At 35.1% G+C, this 19,688-nt stretch overlaps 2 protein-coding genes across 3 annotated transcripts; both read right to left on the reverse strand.

Annotated features, from left to right (window-relative positions):
* Positions 1-2,074: 2,074 nt before the first annotated feature.
* On the reverse strand, positions 2,075-6,376 carry LOC119069039 (cell division cycle 7-related protein kinase-like). The gene is made up of 5 exons (XM_037172911.1): positions 5,792-6,376; positions 5,393-5,615; positions 3,692-3,897; positions 2,958-3,620; positions 2,075-2,865 (listed from the first exon to the last, which is right to left on the reverse strand). The coding sequence occupies exons 1-5, from the start codon at positions 5,889-5,891 to the stop codon at positions 2,339-2,341; spliced, it is 1,719 nt and encodes a 572-aa protein (XP_037028806.1). The 5' UTR covers positions 5,892-6,376; the 3' UTR covers positions 2,075-2,338.
* Positions 6,377-9,762: 3,386 nt separating this feature from the next.
* LOC119069098 lies at positions 9,763-18,489 on the reverse strand. Of its 2 annotated transcripts, none has more exons than XM_037173000.1 (2): positions 18,478-18,489; positions 9,763-11,195 (listed from the first exon to the last, which is right to left on the reverse strand). In XM_037173000.1, the coding sequence occupies exon 2, from the start codon at positions 11,071-11,073 to the stop codon at positions 9,766-9,768; it is 1,308 nt and encodes a 435-aa protein (XP_037028895.1). In that variant the 5' UTR covers positions 11,074-11,195; positions 18,478-18,489; the 3' UTR covers positions 9,763-9,765. The 2 variants fall into 2 exon arrangements, with proteins under 2 accessions (XP_037028895.1, XP_037028888.1); XM_037172993.1 differs by lacking the exon at positions 18,478-18,489 and adding an exon at positions 11,335-11,666 and having other exon boundaries at positions 9,763-11,266.
* Between the last annotated feature and the right edge of the window lie 1,199 nt (positions 18,490-19,688).

A 19,688-nucleotide genomic window follows, 5' to 3' on the forward strand; every position in this document is an offset into this window, starting at 1 on the left:
GCTTTCGGCTACAAATTTTCTTGTAAATCTCGTAAATTTTTAAAATGGAATCGGAATCGAACAACAATCTCGAACAGAATGAATCGACAACTGAGAAGAGCTGTAGTCAAGACGACCGAACACAGAAAAATGGTGGAAGTGAATCGAACAACAATCTCGAACAGAATGAATCAACAACTGAGAAGAGCGGTGGTCAAGACGACCAAACACAGAAAAATGATGGAAGTGAATCGATAACTGAGAAAAATTCCAACAATCTGAATGACCAAAACCAGAAAAACGACTGCACGGAAGCATTTGACTTGTACATGATCGATTTAATGGATTTATTTCGTCGTGGTGTCAATATGGGATTTCTGATAAAACGAGGTGACAATTACCATTGGAATTTAAATGGTAGCTCTATGTTGGCACGAGATTCCGTTATCTAGCTATCTACAAATTCAAAAGTCTTATGGAAATTAGAATTAAAAATATTGTGAACTTTGAGAAACGTCTATTCATATGCCCACGAAATCAACATGATTTGCGCTTGAAATTATTTTATTAAAATCTCTCATCCTCATGACCACTGATCTTTTGATACCAAGTAGATCGATGGGCAATGATTAAACGGACTCAAATGTTCAACATTCTCACCATCACGTTCTCTTTACTCATCCTCCAATTGCATCATCTGTAATTTATTATTTTTGACTTAGGTTTGCTCCAAGTAACTAACAGTAAACACGAATTTTCACTGGCCGAACGAACACGATTTCATCCATAGAGATCGGTTTTCATATAAATATTGATTAGGTCTATGGATGAAATTTGACGATTTGTATGGCCGTGGAACGAACCTATAACTCAGTGACGCATAAACCCAAAATTTAAATTTCGAGTCCTTCATATGCGCTTACAAAATTGCAACAAAATTTAGAACACATCGTGCCATCTGTGTTCTCGTTTACTCACTTTCGCTAATAAGTTGACTCGTAAGTGGAGATGTAATTCTTAGACTATAAGTCGAGTATTATATATGAGGTAGAGGCTATGGTCTACGGGTCTATCAATTTTTGTTGTTATTACACTAGCCGATACGAAAAACATTTGTTTGACGACTATTACTTTTGAACGCTTATGAACGTGAAGTCGTTCACTAGGAGCGCTAGTGTATCTGTCGTCACACGTCATAGAAAATTTCGCGCTGCTTCGATTTATAAACAAACGTGAAAGAAACAATACGATCGAACAGATAGTTTCGAAGATAATGTGACGGGAAGGTAGCAAACAATACGATCGAACAGATAGATTGGAAGATGATGTCACAGGAAGGTAGCAAGCACCCAAAAATCAGCGGTTCATTTTCGAAACGTCGAATAAGGGACCTAATCGACCTAATACACTGTATGAAAATGAATTGACATAAATTGAAAAATTTTATTCGCAAAAGATATAGAGCTACTAGATTATTAGGGTCCCTAGACAAACAACTGAAACGAAGTCATGTCGAAAATTCGATTAGGTTGTCGGGGCACGAGGGGCCTTTTTAATTAAAAAAAAAAATCCTTTTCATCATCTGGAACCAATACCTTTGGCTGCAATCTGGATTTTCTCTGCGATGTGACAGCCGAGACATATCAGTAATTATTTTAGAGAATTGTAATTCTGAAAAATTCCGAAAATTTTTGTCGACATTTTTCAGTTTTTTAGAATTTTTCAGAATTAAAATTCCCCGAAATAAGCCCTACGAGATATACATTATGCATAACATCCTAGAGGTATTTCTGTGGTTAAATAACACAAGTAATATGGTATATAGGTTTCAAGCCGTACAGAGTGTTCTCGGTGCTCTGCAATAATTTTTCTCTCTCTCCAACAACAATAGTAACGACTCATTAACAAAGGACAGCTTGAATGAATGAAAATTTCGTCTTTGACGACGACGAGGCTGTACTACTTGTTCGCCAATAAAATGTTGCGTAGCCCAATCGTTTAATATAAATCAAATAATTTATTAAATAAATAAAAATAAATACAAATCTCACTTTAAATTCACATTTCGTCCTTAATAAAATTAATTTTAAAAATTTTTAAAATTGCAACTGTTTTTTTTGTTTAAAATTTATTTTTCTTAATAATAGATGGGGATGGGGTTGCATGCGCTTTTCGTCCAGATGATGGTGGGTGGAGGAGATGGTAAGTTAAATTTTGAATGATCGGATTAAACGTTTCTATTTAATTCGACTCCTAAAAAGTAATTGTCAAAAATTTTGAATAAAAATAAGGGAAAAAAGAAACAAAATGAATAAATCAATCGAATCGACATCCCGCATTCGACCATCGAATCCGACCATTACAAATTCTCCTTCATAAACGGATGTTCAAGGGCATCCGCGGCCGATATACGATTTCTTGGATCGATGGTCAACAGTTTCGACATCAAGTCGTATGCACTGGCCGGATAAATGTCACTGGTAAAGTCCATATTCAAATCCGAATGCTCGCACAAGCATTCGAACGATTTCTGTTGGCAATTGTCGCAGATCTTAAGCAAATGTTTTTTATCGTCGGTCGGTGTTGCCGTTGTGGCCGATCCACTGTAGCTGGAACGATTTCGCAGGCGAATGCATAATTTACGCAAGTGTAGTGGCTGCTTTTTGCGACTGATGCACACGTGACGCGACAGAGATAGCGCTGTTTTTTTGATTATCTCGTCGCCAAAAACGGTGGTTATTTCAGCAAGAGCAGTGTAATCGTCCGATGCCTTGAAGAATGGATAACAGGCCGAGAGTATTGAGATCATAATAACGCCAATAGCCCAGATATCGACGGCCGTTGATTGGTTCTGATATTTCAGCAAAACTTCCGGTGGACGGTAACCTGTGAAGGGTGAAAAATGCACTTTAGCCTATCCGACCATCTCGACAACATCTTGATCTTGAGTCACGAAAATGTTTTCTCAAAATTCTTACCTGGAGTACCAGCACGTGATGCTTGGATTTCTTTCTTAACAAGACATAAATTGCACACCGTCGACTTTCCGTAGCAGTAACAAGCCACGTTGTTGCCACTGCGTCGATTGTCCGTTGTGTACTTGGTGGGATTTGCGGCAGTTGGATTCGGTGAAGACCTTTGGTTTTCCATTTTCGATTTAATACTAAAACCCAGTACCGCCGATTTGATGTGCCTGGTCAATGGTGCGTCTAAACTAGCCGATCTGAATATGTTCTTCGGCCGAGACAGTTCATTGACTTCTTTCAGCGGCGATTTGAATGGGGGCGGTGGAATGCTTGAGTTTAACAATCTTCGTTGTGATGCATTTTCATCGGGTGCAACAGCCGATGATTGTTGTTGTTGTTGTTGCTGCTGCTGTGACGGTTGTTGCTCTTGCGGTGGCGTTGCCGGCTGCTGCTGCTGTTGCGATTGTTCCTGCTGAGAATACTGAGTGCGGGCACGTTTTGGTGCAGACAATGCATAACAATTTTCAGTCTCTTCAATTTCCGAAGCTTTACGCTTCTTATCGTTACTTGTTTCGCCAAGCATATTTGTACTATCTTCTTTTCTAATTACATTTTGTGCCAATCCAAAATCGACCAGCAAATACTTTTGGTTTTTTCGATCATGTAAAAAATTGCCTGGAACGGAAAACAAAATTTTCTTTTAATGACAATCGAAACGCATAACGAAGGAATCATTCCAATCTCACTTGGTTTCACGTCACGGTGGATAATTCCAAAGCTATGCACACGTCGCAATGCAACCAGCAAATTTCGCATGTAATCCTGCAGCTCTCTGGCGTCCAACTTATGGAAGTAGTTGTGGAATTTATCATGGGGAACGTACGGCATTACAAATGCAACAGAATCGTTTCGACGGAGACATAAGTCCACACCAACGATATTGTCCACTCCACTGAAAATGGCAAATTTGATTCGAATTAGATGAATAGTCGGAGTGGGTAGAGCTTTGCTAACAATCTTATATGCGAATTCTAGTTTGGGTTCAATGTTTTTTGAGATTTTCTTTCAATTCCATTTTTCTTATTAGACTGCAATGGTCACCCTTCAATGTTCTCATTGAACGAATTTCGTACTCGCGAAAATTAGGTCGTGAATTTCGTTATCGCTACATAATCGAGTCTAATTTCGTTCACGTCTGTCTAAAGCTGCATTTTATGATTGAATATTATATAAGTCTCATTGAAATAAATTATTTGATTGACAAATACTGACTGGTGGTTAGTGAATTGCTATGGATAAATCTAGACAAGGTTTATAGATAGAATGAATTCCAGTTTTTTCAAAGAAATTTTCGAACAACGTCGTCGCTTGCGAAATCCAAATTGTTTTTATTTCGCTAAATGACTACATCGGCCCAACACATGTAAAGAACTACATAGATCAAGACACAATCATGTCAACTTTAACAGTGTATCATAGTGAACATATCGACATCACATTCTAAATAAAAGCTTGCGTAATGCAAATGCACATGCGCCGGTCAGTTTAGAAAACTAAATGGGAAAAAAATGGAAAACAAAATTTTATTTATCCACGATAGAGATGTGTGTTGCGCAGCTTTGACCTTTGCGTAAAATTTCGTTTAAAAATACATTTGTGACACATTTCGAGCAGCCGAGCATCGGTTTGAAAAGAAAAACAAAATCAGAAAAACACATTAGAAGACACTGTGTATCCAATGTGGTTCGCTTAGGATGGATCGAAGAAAATTTTCATTTGAAATAAGATAGACAAAAGCACTAAAAGTGCTTCGGATACAAGTGGTAGCAGTGGTAGACAAGTCACAAAAGCTAGCGATGACTTGTGAAAATTTAATGGAAAAACAATGCGAGTGTTTCGAAATGCAAATAAAAATATTTTTGATGTCGTATCAGATTGCTTGGAGGTATCACACACAGTCAATATATTAGTCGTTCTCGACCATCTAAAAATATTCTGACGAGAAAACATTTTGATTTGACAGAATGGGCTACACCACGAGGTTGCACATTGTGAAAATCACAATCCATTCATTCAAATCGAACACCGACCACCCTAACAGTGTACGAAAATATGCTACAAAACGCACACACAATGTGACCATGCCATTTTCTATGAATTTTTCTGCTAACATTTTTCTCTACCTGTCAACATTATTATCATAATTGCCTGTAATTATACCCAGCCGTTCGTCCCCCCGTATAATAAAATTAATTTGATTCACTCGAAATGTCATTAACCTAAGCACATCGCACTCACATTAAATGTTGTGTATTGCATTGATTTCAATATGAATTGAATGGAGCACACGAATGAAAAACCGTTTATTCAGCTGATTGCAACACACCAACCGCAGATTGATGATACTATTCAGTTCAGACACAATTTCACATGCATAATTCACTCACCCGATTTCCAGAAGACATTTCAATTCTCTTTCGATGCGATTCGGGTGGCTGGTTGGAATGAGGTACTTAACGGCAAACAGTTTTCGCTTGATGGGCGAAACATTCTCGTGACACTTAAGTGTTGCAAGGAACACGGTACTGAATGTACCCTCACCGATCCGACGATGAACGTTGAATATGTTCTCCACATCGGGAATATGAGCTTTCAGTTCGGCAATTAGTTCTAGATGAGAGAAAAGAAAATTGTTTGAAACATGTGCACGGTTCCGTATAACCACAACATGAGGAATGTATGAACTGTAAGTCTCAAGCACTGGGATTGTGAATGAAAAATGTAAAAAAAAACTTCTTCTTTTTGTGGTTAGACCAGAAATCAGTTAAATTCCAGCAGAAACTCACTCTCATCTTTCTTGTTGGCTGGATGATTCCGATTATTGTCATCTAATTTTTGATCAGTTTGGTCAGGTTTACTTTGACCACATTTTTCCATGTTCGACATAACCTCACGAATTCGAATGTTCTCTTATTTTATTGAAACTGGATTCACTGGATTCACGGTCTGGATGCACTTCTGATTGAACAGACAATTATCGGAGCAATAAGCAATTTATTGAACGGTCGAACAGTCCGACTTATATCGTTAACACACTTGACCAAAATTATCAATGAGCACACCACGATTTTAATTGAACGAAATTTTCACAATCACACAACAAAACAGCAATCAAAATGAAATATAATGTGTATATCTATCGCACTCGGAGAAAAACAACATCAACGGCCAAACTACGAGAAATTGTTTTACTTAATGTGTTAATTTATTGATTCAGAGAAACGGAGCGTCCGATGAGTGTGAAATTGACTAAAAGTTTTGTGATTTTGTACAAACGAAAATGGTTTGGTGATATATTACAGCTACGATGGGCACGATGTTACTTCTAGTTTTGCACAAACAAAGAATCTTTTATTACGTCATTTTACTAGATGTAAACATGTTGCTATCATCGATTTTGTAGGCAAGTGACGGAGATGCAAGATGCATTGACAACCTTATATTACTTTGGGCGACCTCTGTGCGGATGTTTTTCAATTACATCGTGTTCACTTCTTTTATTATTTGACATTTCAGTTTTGTTTTTCAAATAAAGTTGAACACGGAAAGCTTCTGTACGGGATAATAAACAAAACTTCAAACATCTAGACCGCGTAATTTACAAAATTGGGTTTAGTTTTTTGATTGATTCATTTATTAATGACAAAATATGTGTAAGGTGATCTACCTTATAAAATTACATATTATACGCGAAACAAAAACAACGCGATACAAAAAAATAGCGAAAATTTTTAGATCTGAAGTTTGTTCTGTGTTTAAAGACTTAAAGACTACTTTTCTACGCTCGGCGGTTTTTTTCTAGTGAACGGTTTAAGTTTCATGAATCGAAATGTTTATTGGTGGATACGAATGGAAATTTTGAAAGTGTTGAGCGTGTTGAGTTCAAAAAAAAGGTTTTCGTTTCGAAGGATCTTTTTATAAGCTTTAAAAATTCTACGAATGTAAACAACCGTGGCTTCCTCAACTCCAAGGAACCTGACACCTGATTGCAATTTTTGCGGTAAGTGATCTATGCGTGTTTGTAAGTAGTCTTTCTACCAAACTCTTAGGTGTTTGTTTGTTTTCCTTTGGACTGATTCAGAGGCTGTCCGATGCAATCGCGCAATTTTTGCAGTGTCAGAATTGTGTAATTTAAATTTCACCTATAAGGTGAATTCCTGACTAGTCATTGTAATAATTGGATTTAAGTTTGAAATATTTGTATTTATTGTCGGAGCTTTCGGAAACGAAACAGTTTCCTTCTTCAGGGACTTTCGTATTTGGGGCTTAAGATCAAGTCTTCAAGGGAGGGTCCACATATTACGTAAACACTTGAGTGGATGGGTCCTTAAAAGAGCAAAAGAACTTCTTACGTAGCTGATTGTTCGAAGGGACCCTACAACTTTGTTTCATAATATGTTAGTGAATCGCAGATATAACTTGGTTCCACCAACTAGTTACAGACCTATAAGTTTACTAAGTTGTATTAGTAAACTGCTTGAGAGAGTATTGTTAAAAAGGATCAACATGCATATTGACAACCATAAGCTTATCCCGGATTACCAATTTGGATTTAGACGATGTCATTCTACGACACATCAACTCTATAGAGTGACAAAACTAATCAGAAACGATTTTCGAAGGCTAAAGTCGACTGGAATGATTACCATCGATATAGAAAAAGCGTATGACACTACGTGGCATGATGGACTAATACACAAAATGTTGAAATCCCGATTTCCACTTCCGATAATCAAAATTGTCAAATCGTTTCTTTCAGACCGCTACTATTTTGTCCAAATTTTTGGTGAAAGTTCAGAAAGATTCTTAATACCGGCTGGACTTCCACAAGGAAGCACAATGAGCCCTAGTCTCTATAACTTTTTCACATCAGATTTGAAAACACCAAAAAACACGACTCTCGCTCAGTTCGCTGACGACACTAACATAATGGTTTCACACACACGCGCTACGCCGATTATTAATATTTTGGAAAATTCCTTTGACAAGATATGTCAATATTACTTCAAGTGGAAAATCAAGATCAATGAGAGTAAATCAAAAGCTATATTTTTTACCAGAAGACGCGCTAAACGCTTCCTACCCCATCGTCAACTTCAGATTAATAACCACATAGTTACATGGTCCAAATCCGTCAAATATTTAGGAATGGAACTCGATAAAACGCTCACTTTTTCAGAGCATGTTAATAATACCAGATTAAAAGCTCTTAAATATATTAAAATTCTGTATCCTTTTATCAATAGGAAATCAAAACTGAGTTTCAAAAACAAGCTTTTACTTTACAAAAATGTTTTTCACCCTGTCATGTTGTATGCTTCACCAGTTTGGGGCACTTGTGCAAAAACACATATACAAAAACTTCAAACCACACAAAATAAAATTTTGAAGTTAATCTTAAACAAACCATACTATTACAAAACCACTAAATTACATTCGAAACTCAATATGAAGTTTCTTCAAACAGCAATTTTAAATCGTGCGAAAACATTTTTAACTAAATGCAATCAATCCGACAACCCTCTTATAACAAGTTTACTTGATTAAGACAATCAAAAAAAAGAAAAAAAAAAAAGAAAGAAAGGAAATTGAAGGAACAAAGGTAAATCAATCAAGACTATTGAAATGCGCTAATAAAACATTAGCAATTTAGTAAAAAATGAAAAGCCAAAAATCTCAATCAAAGACGATTAGAGCAAATATAAATAAAAAGGCAACCGATGCTAAAGTCAAACGAACAAAGAAAAGAATCAACAATTTCGGAAATCTTCTAAATTCTAGTGTTTAGTCTGATAGTTACTCGAAGAGTTTTATAAGAGAAAAAAGACTAGATAAGGTTTTTGTTTTAAAAGAATTTTCCTTACAACCACGTTTAAACATAATTTGAATTATATAAATGACATTACAACACAAACAAGAAACAAAGCTGTAAAACCACGATAGGTTCAACTCTTAAATTATTATAAATTATATTATTATATTCTGTACATTACAATATTGTTAATAATAAATGATGATGATGATGATTATATGAAAAAAAAAACTTGGTTCCAGTTCTTTATAATATTTCTTACTCCTGCTGTTCCGTGTTGCACAGAGTGGTATACGTCATTTTACACTCTTATTGAATCAGAAGATCATTAAATATAGCAACACATTCACTAAGCAACTTATCTTCAGCAGCCTCCTTGTCTCGGCCCAAAGCGACGTACGTCTTAGGACGTGATTTTTGCTTCTCTTCTACTTCAGAGTTCCTCTGATCGACCCCTATTTTAGCGTTGTGCTTTATTTACAGCTCGTTAGATTTTAGACACTAGGCAGTCGAATTACATCTTCTGTCCAGTGTTTTGCCTGAAGACTCGCTGTGCGTTTTGTGACATTAGCGGCTTGGTTTGTTGCGAAATTGTGCAGCAATGTTGATATGCCCTCAAGGAACAGCCTAGTGGATATTGCTGGTCCTAATGTATGTTCACTGATCTTCACTGATTGTCGCACAGAAACTAAAATCCAGTGAAACTATTGACGCTATCGATCAATTTTGCTCAGCACTTTCATTTTATTATTCCACTGGAAATGGGGACTTTCTCGTTTTAATCTTCATTTTACATACCTCAGCCTCTGACTGTATTGAATTAAGTATTTTTTAGTTCTGTCTTGTAGAAATTGAGATTGAATAAATTTTCTTGCGATTTGCCCACAAAATCTTGAAATCTAGCCTGCAAAACCAAGACAAAACCAAATCCAAAGACGATTGTTGTTATCAAGGGTTTTTTACAATTTTATTCTCTTCTTTTAACTGATCATCCGAATAGAGTTTCCAGACAATTACACCAAAATAACTCGTTAAACAACAACTTATTAACATTCCAGCGATATACAAACCCATTATCAGCCAGTAGGTCGGCGTTAGAATATCAAAAAGGTTCAGAATCCACGGCAGCAAATAGACAATTAAATTTGCAGCCAAGCTTTGATAGAAAATGTACTGAGCTTTGCCTGTAGCCATGAAGAAGCTATTCACAGCATTATTGTATGCAAATATGACAAACACCCAACCCATGTCGTGTAACATATTTTCCGAGATCAAAGCAATTTTCTGATTAGATTTGCTAAAAAATGATGCCAAAGTTGACCATACAGTTCCCGTCACTATGATCATAACGATCATCCAAGCCAGCAGACAGATTCCGCTTTCCCTTATCACTTCCTTAATCGTTGATTTCGAACATTGATGACCGATTTGCACTCGGATAAGGTTTGCCACTGCGAATGCTGGTAGTAAAATGATTCCCCAAATGATACTGTTGAAGAGATTCCAGGCGCCTGATATATCTTTGCCCAAATGGTTGATGAATTTGAGGGTGACGAAAAAATAAAAGAAATTCCTTACGATCGAATCGGCAAAATTGCCCCACGAAACGCTGAAGAATTCTCTAAAATTCGTTTTCAAATCTTTTATGAACGATGTTTTCATGAAAAAGGCAATCGGTCCCATCTTCTCCGTCAATAGAACAAAGCCGACGCTCACCAGCATTGTTGCGGTACTTTGTACGACATTATAAATACCAAGTTTATCAACACTCCAATGAAGTGAAATCGATTGCCGTCCGAATGTGAAAAAGTTGATTGAAAATGAGACTAAAACGATAACAACTTGCGCGAGGGCTAGCCACTTACTTGTAGAAATGAAGAGATAGTTAGTAAAAGCAGTGGTAAAAAGTGCTGGAATAAAACTGAGCGCACTAGTGTAAAAGTAATGCTTTGTGGCATCGGATATTGATGCGGGCGTATCGATCAGTTTCACGAATTGCGGAGTGAACAACAGTATCATCACAGTGAGTGTCATTCCAGCGATAAGCAAAACAAGTAGCGACAAATTAAACGCTGATATCGCCAATGGTTTATTACGTTCGTAGTGAGCACCGACAAAGTGAAACAGACTGTTGCCCACTCCTTCGTGTATCACTTTCAGCACAATGTTGATAAACATGAATTGAGACGTAACGGCGAGAGATTCAGCTGCTGCAATGTTTCCGGCGAAAAACATGGGAATTAAACTGTTTGCCATTGACGGAATGATTGATGAAACGAAGAAACTGGCAAAAATTGTCGACGGAAACAGGATTTTGATTAGTAGACGCGGTAGTCGAATAATTCGTTGTCCGACGGTTGGAGGTGGAGATGGATTTTCTGGACGGTCATCATCTAAAGATGTGGATATATTGTTTGCACCTTTTACTGTCTCTGTCATGCCGAATATGCTGTGAATGTAACAATATATTTCGTCAAGCGTAGGTCTCACCTCAGGGCCTCAGAAGCTTTGTCTCACCTTTTGTTCGTACGAAATTCTTGCACGATCTCTTCAAACTTTCGTTTTCCTCTAAAACGTTAGCATCTCACATGCCCATTCTATTGGATATTTGTTTATGTTAATACAGCACTTAATCTCAATTTCGTTCAATAAATTCAATCAGTTCGTTGTATTAAATGCGGCACCAACATATCGCACACATTCGTACTGAATTACTAAATAATGCTCATCGCATCTGAACAGCAAACAGATTATCATAATGGACATGACTTATTAATACACACATAGGCTTACGATTAATAAGAGAACTAATTAGCTTACGATCTCTCAAACTGATATACATAAAGAGGTACCTGACTAGGAGAAATTATTTTGCTGAAATTGAAAATTTTAATCTTTTTACAACAACAAAAATGAAGTTCTTATCTCGAATTGTCGGATATCTACGTACTGATTGTTATAAACTCGGCGATTTCGTTGCTTTTGTTGTCTGCGGTTTGTTTTAAATGAGATTTCAAACTGGAATTAATTGAAACAAATCAACCGCAAACATCATACCTTTATAGACAACATGATAAATGTGGCAATGAAATAAATTAGTGATCGATCCCTCTTAGTGAACTGTTATCTGGAAAAAGAGCTGCCAAGTTTCAGATGCAAAATTTGCCCTGACTTGTCCAACAAGTGAGATGGCGTACAAACTGTTCTCGTAATTAATAACTTGTCATAATTCATATATGCTAACAAGAACGCCAAATTCATCCTGGAATTGACGATGATGTGAAAAAGTAAATAAAATCCGAAATGTTGGCAAATTTACGTCTTTGGAATTTCACTAAAGAAATGGTATAGTGCGACGTTAAGCATCATTTAATTAAATGTTAGCACCTGCCATAAATTTATCGAATATTATAAATACAACAAAAAAAAGCAACAGAAATAAAGCGTAATATTGAAATGAGAAGAAAAAAAAGTTACATCGATTCGTGATGTGTATATAATAGTCAACGGGGAACTTGTAGTTTTATTTTATTGGTCTTGTGTGCTTTTTTGTAAAACAGAACGCCCGTAGATATCCTTGAGTAGCCCTCAATATTCTCAATTCCTTTGAAGTTCTTTAGTGATAATACTTTGCTAGTTTGCTAGAGTCGAGTGGTGACTCACTTCTAGATTAAATGGATTAAATGGATTAAATGGTATTAAATGGATTTAATGGATTAAATGGATTTAATGGATTAAATGGAATAAAAATTGGATTAAATGGATTAAATCGAGGGGTGACGCACTTCCATTTAATCCATTTAATCCATTAAATCCATTAAATCCATTTAATCCATTTAATCCATTTAATCCATTTAATCCATTTAATCCATTTAATCCAAAAAATTTTTTTTAGTTTTACTGAAATAATTAGGCTACCCACCTGAAAAATTTGTAAAGTAATTGCGAAAAATAGATTTGCACGATCACCAGCTCGTTTAAGTACTCGTGAGGTAAAGGAATTTTTTTTTTTGTTAAAAATGGTATTAAATTTATTTAATCCATTTAATCCATTTAATCCACTTTACACCAAAAACTCCTAAAAGTGGATTTTTTTCGCTTTTTAACATTGTAGGATGAGTTGTAGTACGTGGTTCGATCAAAATCAACAATTTTTAAGACTTTTACAGTATTTTGTAAAATGAAGTTTTTTCGTATTTAATCCATTTAATCCAATTTTTATTCCATTTAATCCATTAAATCCATTTAATCCATTTAATCCATTAAATCCATTTAATACCATTTAATCCATTTAATCCATTTAATCTAGAAGTGAGTTACCCCTCGGATTAAATAGGAAAAAAGTTCATTTTACCAAATACTGTAAAAGTCTTAAAAATAGTTAATTTTGATCGAACCACGTACTACAACTCATACTACAATGTTAAAAAGCGAAAAAATCCACTTTTAGGAGTTTTTGGTGTAAAGTGGATTAAATGGATTAAATAAATTTAATACCATTTTTAACAAAAAAAAATTTCCTATACCTCACGAGTACTTAAACGACCTGGGGATCGTGCAAATCTAATTTTCGTAATTAGTTTACAAATTTTTCAGGTGGATAGCCCAATTATTTCGGTAAAACTAAAATTTTTTTTTTGGATTAAATGGATTAAATGGATTAAATGGATTAAATGGAAGTGATTCACCCCTCGGCTAGAGTGCTAAGTCACATCTCAAGGATTAATGTCAAGCAATGCGAGGAACATCACACCATTGATTTGATTTTTTTTATTCATGGCTTAGTGAAAGCCTAAAATGACCGACACTTTTCCCGAGGGATAAAGAAAATCTTTCATATCCGAGTAAATCCCAAAATAAATCTTTAAAATCTCAATAAATCCAACTACAGTTTTTAACAATCGCATAAATTTTAAAGAGTGCGGATCCTTGTACTTCCAGGGCTTACTTTAGAGAATTTTAATTCTGAAAATTCCGAAAATTCTGAAAAAATTCCGAAATTATTTCAGAATTTTCAGAATTAAAATTCTCTAAAGTAAGTCCTGTGTACTTCGATGTTTTATTGCACAGACGAGAGCAGGTTTTCTCTTAGTTAGATAAGTTTGATACTCTGCTGGAAACATGACAAAATTAGCGCATTGCTTACATACAGGCGACCGAGGGGAAACCACTGGCCAAAAGGGTGGCAAATCAATTTCTAATTCCTTTCAATTCCGTTTAATTACCTCAATTACCGGAGCAACTCGTCTAATTACCGGATTCGCTCTATTTACGTTCAATTCCATTCAATTCTTGTCAGTAGAGGTACATCAAATGTCATCACTTAATGAATTACTTTCATTAGGTGTTGCGAGTAAATAATTTATAGTTATTTTGAGTAGCGGCATTTGAGTCATCTTACCTTCGTCGTCCTAGTTAACTGTAAATGACTGTTACATTTGTATGCGTTTACACACGAAGCACATCAACAAAAAAACCTGTACTACCTTTCCCGACCCTAAATACGTACGAGTCTGCAATAAATTGCTGCAAACAACCAGCACATGAGCATGAGACATCGAACACTTAATACACATTTATAAAAAAAAAAAAAAAATTTTGTGTATTTGGAATACCAATTAGCACAAAACGAAAATGCTTCTTTTTTATTGGCAAAGAAATTAAAATAATTTTTGTGGAGTGTTATATGTACTGAATGTGTAGTTGAATACTGTCGCGTCCCATTCTGAAGGTCATTACAAACCGCATAAAATAATTAAACATTTTTATTGGTTTTTTTCATTTATTTAAATGTAATGTCACTTGTGGCAATCAACAATACGAAATTATTTCTTTGGTTGTGGAATGAGTTCACCACCGTTCACCTTAGATTACACTATGTCATCTTCAGTCGACCGTGACCAATCTTCTGAATTGTCAGGGCTCCAGTAAACAAGAAATATCAAAATTAAAACAATGAATGTAAACGGCGCTTACAGCTAGAATTGCTGCGATAGTTCACCCACGGTGAAAAGAATTGTTTGTCTTACGGAAACAATTAAGTAATACAGACTATTTAAGTAAATTAACCATTTTCATTGATGCAAAGGACAACCATTGTTTGTGTCGTATTGGGTCGATTTAATTTTTATTTAATGCTCATAACTGCCCGCGTTCTAATCTGAACCTGAAATGAGAAATGTAAATCGGGTCCGGTTCAGGATCATTTATATCATTTCAGTTTCAATTAGGTCAAACCCGTTCTATATTTACGAAATCTTAAGTCAGTTTCGAGATGATTTCAGGTTTAATAAATGTTGAACAGGTTTAGCAATGTTACCCTCATGGGTTCCGAACGCTTCGAGGTATGCAAACAATCTCTGATAAGTGAAATCTCGTCTAAATGTAGGCTAGACATTATGTACACAAATTCATCGTCACAAAAGTCTAGTTCGGGTTCTAGCTGATTTATGATTTAATGAATATTTAACAGGCTTAGTAATGTTACCCTACTGGGTTCCGAACGCCTGTAATTATGCAAATACCATGTGATAAGTGACATCCGCCTAAATGTAGGCTAGATTTTATTTACACAAATTGTATTCTGTCTGACATGGAAGTCCAACCCGAGTCATTTTGATGGAAGACCAAACTGTCGAACTTACCGCTGAATATAGTCATTCTCGCAACATTCATTCTCTGTAAACAACGTCTGCATTTATTTTAATTGAATTAAGTCGCACATAATTTTTACAAATACTTTCAGTATTACTATTTACCTAAGCTGCGCAGAGCTATAATTTATGCTAAATGTAGGCTTATTACATGTGCAAATTGCTGTTAACAAATCTGACTTAATGTGTGCAAATAAAAGCATCGAAATCAACATCAAATCGTTGAAACTATTTAGCGATAACAGATCGAATACAGTAAAAATATTTGAATGGATAAAAAATAACGTGGAAAATTTACTTTCTGTCGACATTTGTACAATTTAATTGTTTCTAGTAAAGAACACGTTGTAACTGAAACAACTGAAGTGTTTAATTGATTTTTATTTAAAAATGTTGTGAATTGTGGACAAGACGCTAATTGTCGTCGATTAATTTAAAAATAAAGAATCAAGAGAATTTATGGGAAAATTAATTCTTTAGAAACATGTTTCAGAGTTTTAGGAATAGTATTGTGTAATTTAACATTTGACAATGGGAGAAGTAAAGCAAACAGACACGTTGTACACTTTCCGTGTTAATCTTAATGAACACAATGCTTTGATATTCCTTCAATACAATTTTATGTCAATGGGGGATAGAAGTCAGTTGGGGAGTCAATCGATCGTAAACATTTACAGTGGCCGTCAAACAAAACTGTGTATACGGCTCACGGGTGAAATCAACGCACTTCAAGCAAAAGTGATCATAGTCGGCAGCTGCCAAACAGAGTACTATTTTGTATGAAATGGTTTCTTTTATAGTGTTTACAGTTAGATGACACACTGCCAAGTTTCAGTACCCTATTTAGAATACCACTCATGCTTGAAGTACTTTGGCAAAATTCCTGTCTTTTCACTGACGTTTCCTGTAATCAACTAAAACATTTGATTATTGTGAAGTTAACCCCAACCAAATCTGTGACGCATATTGCTTCAGCTGCTTTTAACCGCAGCTTAAGGCAGTGAGCTAGTACGTTTTTCTACGAGCTTTACCTTTCTTAGACAAGCAAAGCATATCAGCAGTTTACTATCAGATCTACTACTTCATTTGATCTAAGTATTTCCACCAGAGTTATTTCAAATATTTTACTTCAATTCTTTGAACATGTTGTTTTTACTGTAATAAGACCGCATTAGTCAGAGATTATTGTTGTTTATTCCTCAGGTCGTTATCGATGCCGGATGACAGCCTCACTGCTTTGATAGGGAATGTTGGTCACTGTCCTGTCTTCATGCAACTTTAAAAAAAAAAATCGTGCACTTTAGAGCTACCACAGAACCCATTTTGGCTTAGAATAATGTTTTACGTCGAGTGATTAAAAATGACTTGTGGAAGCTTCTATCCTCCATTTTCGAAGGTTGAATATCGGTTGAATCCTTTAATATATGAGACTTGCATCACCTTCTCTACGTCTACCTTGCGTCGTGTTAAATTTGTTTTGTCCATCGGATATATAAACCATTGTATTTGATGTTTATAAATCGTACCGGGGTTTTCCTGGTTTCAGCGGGAACACGTACGATTTTATTCAATGATCATTTGTACCGAATATATGCATATGTACTACGTACGCGTGATCGACGAGCAATGCTAAATGAACAATAATCATAATTCAAACTGAATCGATGTGTAACCAGAATAAACAATTCGAATGATGATCCTTGAGCAGAAATTTACATTTTCTTTTTCAACAAAACTTTTTATTTATCAAAAATGAAATCGGAACTGGTTCAAGACGACACACTGGCACTTGTTTTATTTTTACATAATTTCTTGTATACAAAATACAGAAAACAATAAATCCAATTAATACGCACAAAGCTAAAATTCGGTATTACATAGTATAGTATACCCATCTAGCTACAGTACGTTCATTTCATTGTCATGGTCATATGGGTTTTTGGTATGTTCATCGTGTCTTGTAATGAAATGTGGGAAGCCAGGAATTTCGATTTGGGAAAATTGAATTTTTTTTTTAGTAAACAGACAACAATCAACAATAAAAACTAAAACGAATCCGAGATTACTTCGAGAGATGAAAAAAATATTATTTTGGAGATGGAATAAATGAGTGGGCGAATGTTTGTCATTTAAAATGTAACTTCAAAAATTATAGAGCCACGAAATATTGAATCTAATCTCTGTTCTATTGTATGGAATTGGTGGAGAACGTAGAAAAAATACGAGCGACGTAGAATTGACCTGGCCAATAAAAAGAAATCAGAAATGATAAATGGGTGATTGACCAGTTTTTTTTTAAACTCCTACTTCTCAAATTCAATAAATTTTTCACTTTGTTTACTGCATATAGGGTTTCCGGTTATCTGACAGAGATATTCAAAATGTAGACCGATAATTTATGCAAATTATATCTTAACGACAGAGAAAAACATTCTATGGAAAAAACCGCTGATATCGCTGACTGTGTGTTATCATTTCTCAGCTTTAATTGTTTGAACTTTTGAGTTTCGAATCAATATCGAATATTTAGTGATCAAAGTGTAGAATATTGATTGTTATGTTGTGTGTAACTTGTAGGTGTACGACGATACGAAACAAGATTTTCATGTGGTTGTTTCTGCTACAAATGAAGCGACGAAATTATATTGTCTTATATACAAACGTCCATCGCCATCGTCTTGTGCGATGTATCCAACTGATACACAATCATTACAAAAGTGCTAAATCACAGACCACCGAAATTGAATTGTTTGCCTTTTTTTGGCAAGATGTGATGTTATAGAACATGAATGAAAATTTCGTTCTAACATTTGTATTAATGTGAGCAAATTTGAAGAATCTACACGACTAATTGTCCCGATAATTTCTGTTTATAACTTCCATCAGGAAATCAGTATTATAATCGCCATCGAAATTTTGTCACGTATGCTGATTTGTAACAAGTAATTTGTTGTGTATACGTAATTGTATAATGTGGAAACAACAGGAGTACCGACATAAATTCGACTTCATCTGAATTTGAAATTTTTCAATTTTTGCTTCGTTTATGAATAATGATTTCCTGTTCATCAAAGTGCCAATTATTCTCTTGAAATTTTTTCCCTAACAAATAAATTGCTGATAACATTTCATGGATTAATACTAAACGATGCTATCGTTACGATCTAATCTCCATCAGAAACGCGATCGTAGGCTGATATATCACACTTGTTATAATCATCGAAAATTTTTGCATATTCTGCTTGTGTGCGTGTCTGTTTTGATATTAATATCGATTGGAATATGAACGATATGATCGGCTGTAATATCAAAAACCAAAACACGTTGGTCGTCGTTAAAGGTGAATTTTGTTTCCTCTATTCAAAAATGTACGTTTTGTTTACGCTTTGTATACATACGAGTCTCTTTGAATGGAATTTACACATGATGCTGATGAATGGCTTTTGAAATGAAAACTTTTTTTGTTCGAATTCTCCTATTGAATTGATTGTAATAGTGGTACCACGTGCACATCCATAAACAATGCCTTCAAGTAATGAGTATAAAGTCTTGAGAGAACATTTTTATATAATTCATAAATAAGTTTTTGCATTGCTCTAAATAAAAAAAGGCAGACGCCTACGCTCTCATTTGAAGCGATCATTAATTTTATTTACTTTTTGTTTTTGTGTGTTTCGAGACTCAATCCTATAATTTACGCGAATGATCGCAGCGATTAACGTCGCAAATTTAAAAAAAAAACGAAAAAACATTTCACTTGTTATTCCCATTCAGATTAATTATTGATTGTATCAACCTGTGAAGGTATGTCGTATGGAATCCCAGATATTAATTGAAATGCAATCGGTTTTTTCCTAGGAATTTTCGGTGTCTCATTTTCATTGATTGTTTTTCATTGAAAAGTTTTATTTAAATAATTACCTTTTACAAACAACATACGCACAGACTACAGACGATAAGCATATTTCTATTATTCATATTAAACATGAAATATGTTTCTTCGTTTCTTAGCATCGCCTAGTTTCAATGCCAAATCTTTTACTTCATTTAATTTAACATAAGTACATTACGACAACTAGCAAGAACTCATCACTTATTTTGTTCATCGTTGTTGATAAGAGTGACTAGAGTCTTCTAAAAAGAGATAATGATGAAATGGACTTGTGTGTGCTCTCTTCACAAAATAAATGCGATTCAGTTACTGCGAAATATGTGTGA

The sequence above is a fragment of the Bradysia coprophila genome, chromosome II (assembly GCF_014529535.1).
Source record: "Bradysia coprophila strain Holo2 chromosome II, BU_Bcop_v1, whole genome shotgun sequence".
NCBI lineage: Eukaryota > Metazoa > Arthropoda > Insecta > Diptera > Sciaridae > Bradysia > Bradysia coprophila.

Excerpts from the sequence above, each read along its gene's own strand:
- LOC119069039 (XM_037172911.1), bottom strand. The coding sequence starts at position 5,891 with ATGTCGAACATGGAAAAATGTGGTCAAAGTAAACCTGACCAAACTGAT. Across the intron at positions 5,616-5,791 it reads AGCCAACAAGAAAGATGAGA|AACTAATTGCCGAACTGAAA; the intron begins GTGAGTTTCTGC and ends TCTCTCATCTAG. Across the intron at positions 3,621-3,691 it reads CCACCGTGACGTGAAACCAA|GCAATTTTTTACATGATCGA; the intron begins GTGAGATTGGAA and ends TTTCCGTTCCAG.
- LOC119069098 (XM_037172993.1), bottom strand. The coding sequence starts at position 11,256 with ATGACAGAGACAGTAAAAGGTGCAAACAATATATCCACATCTTTAGAT.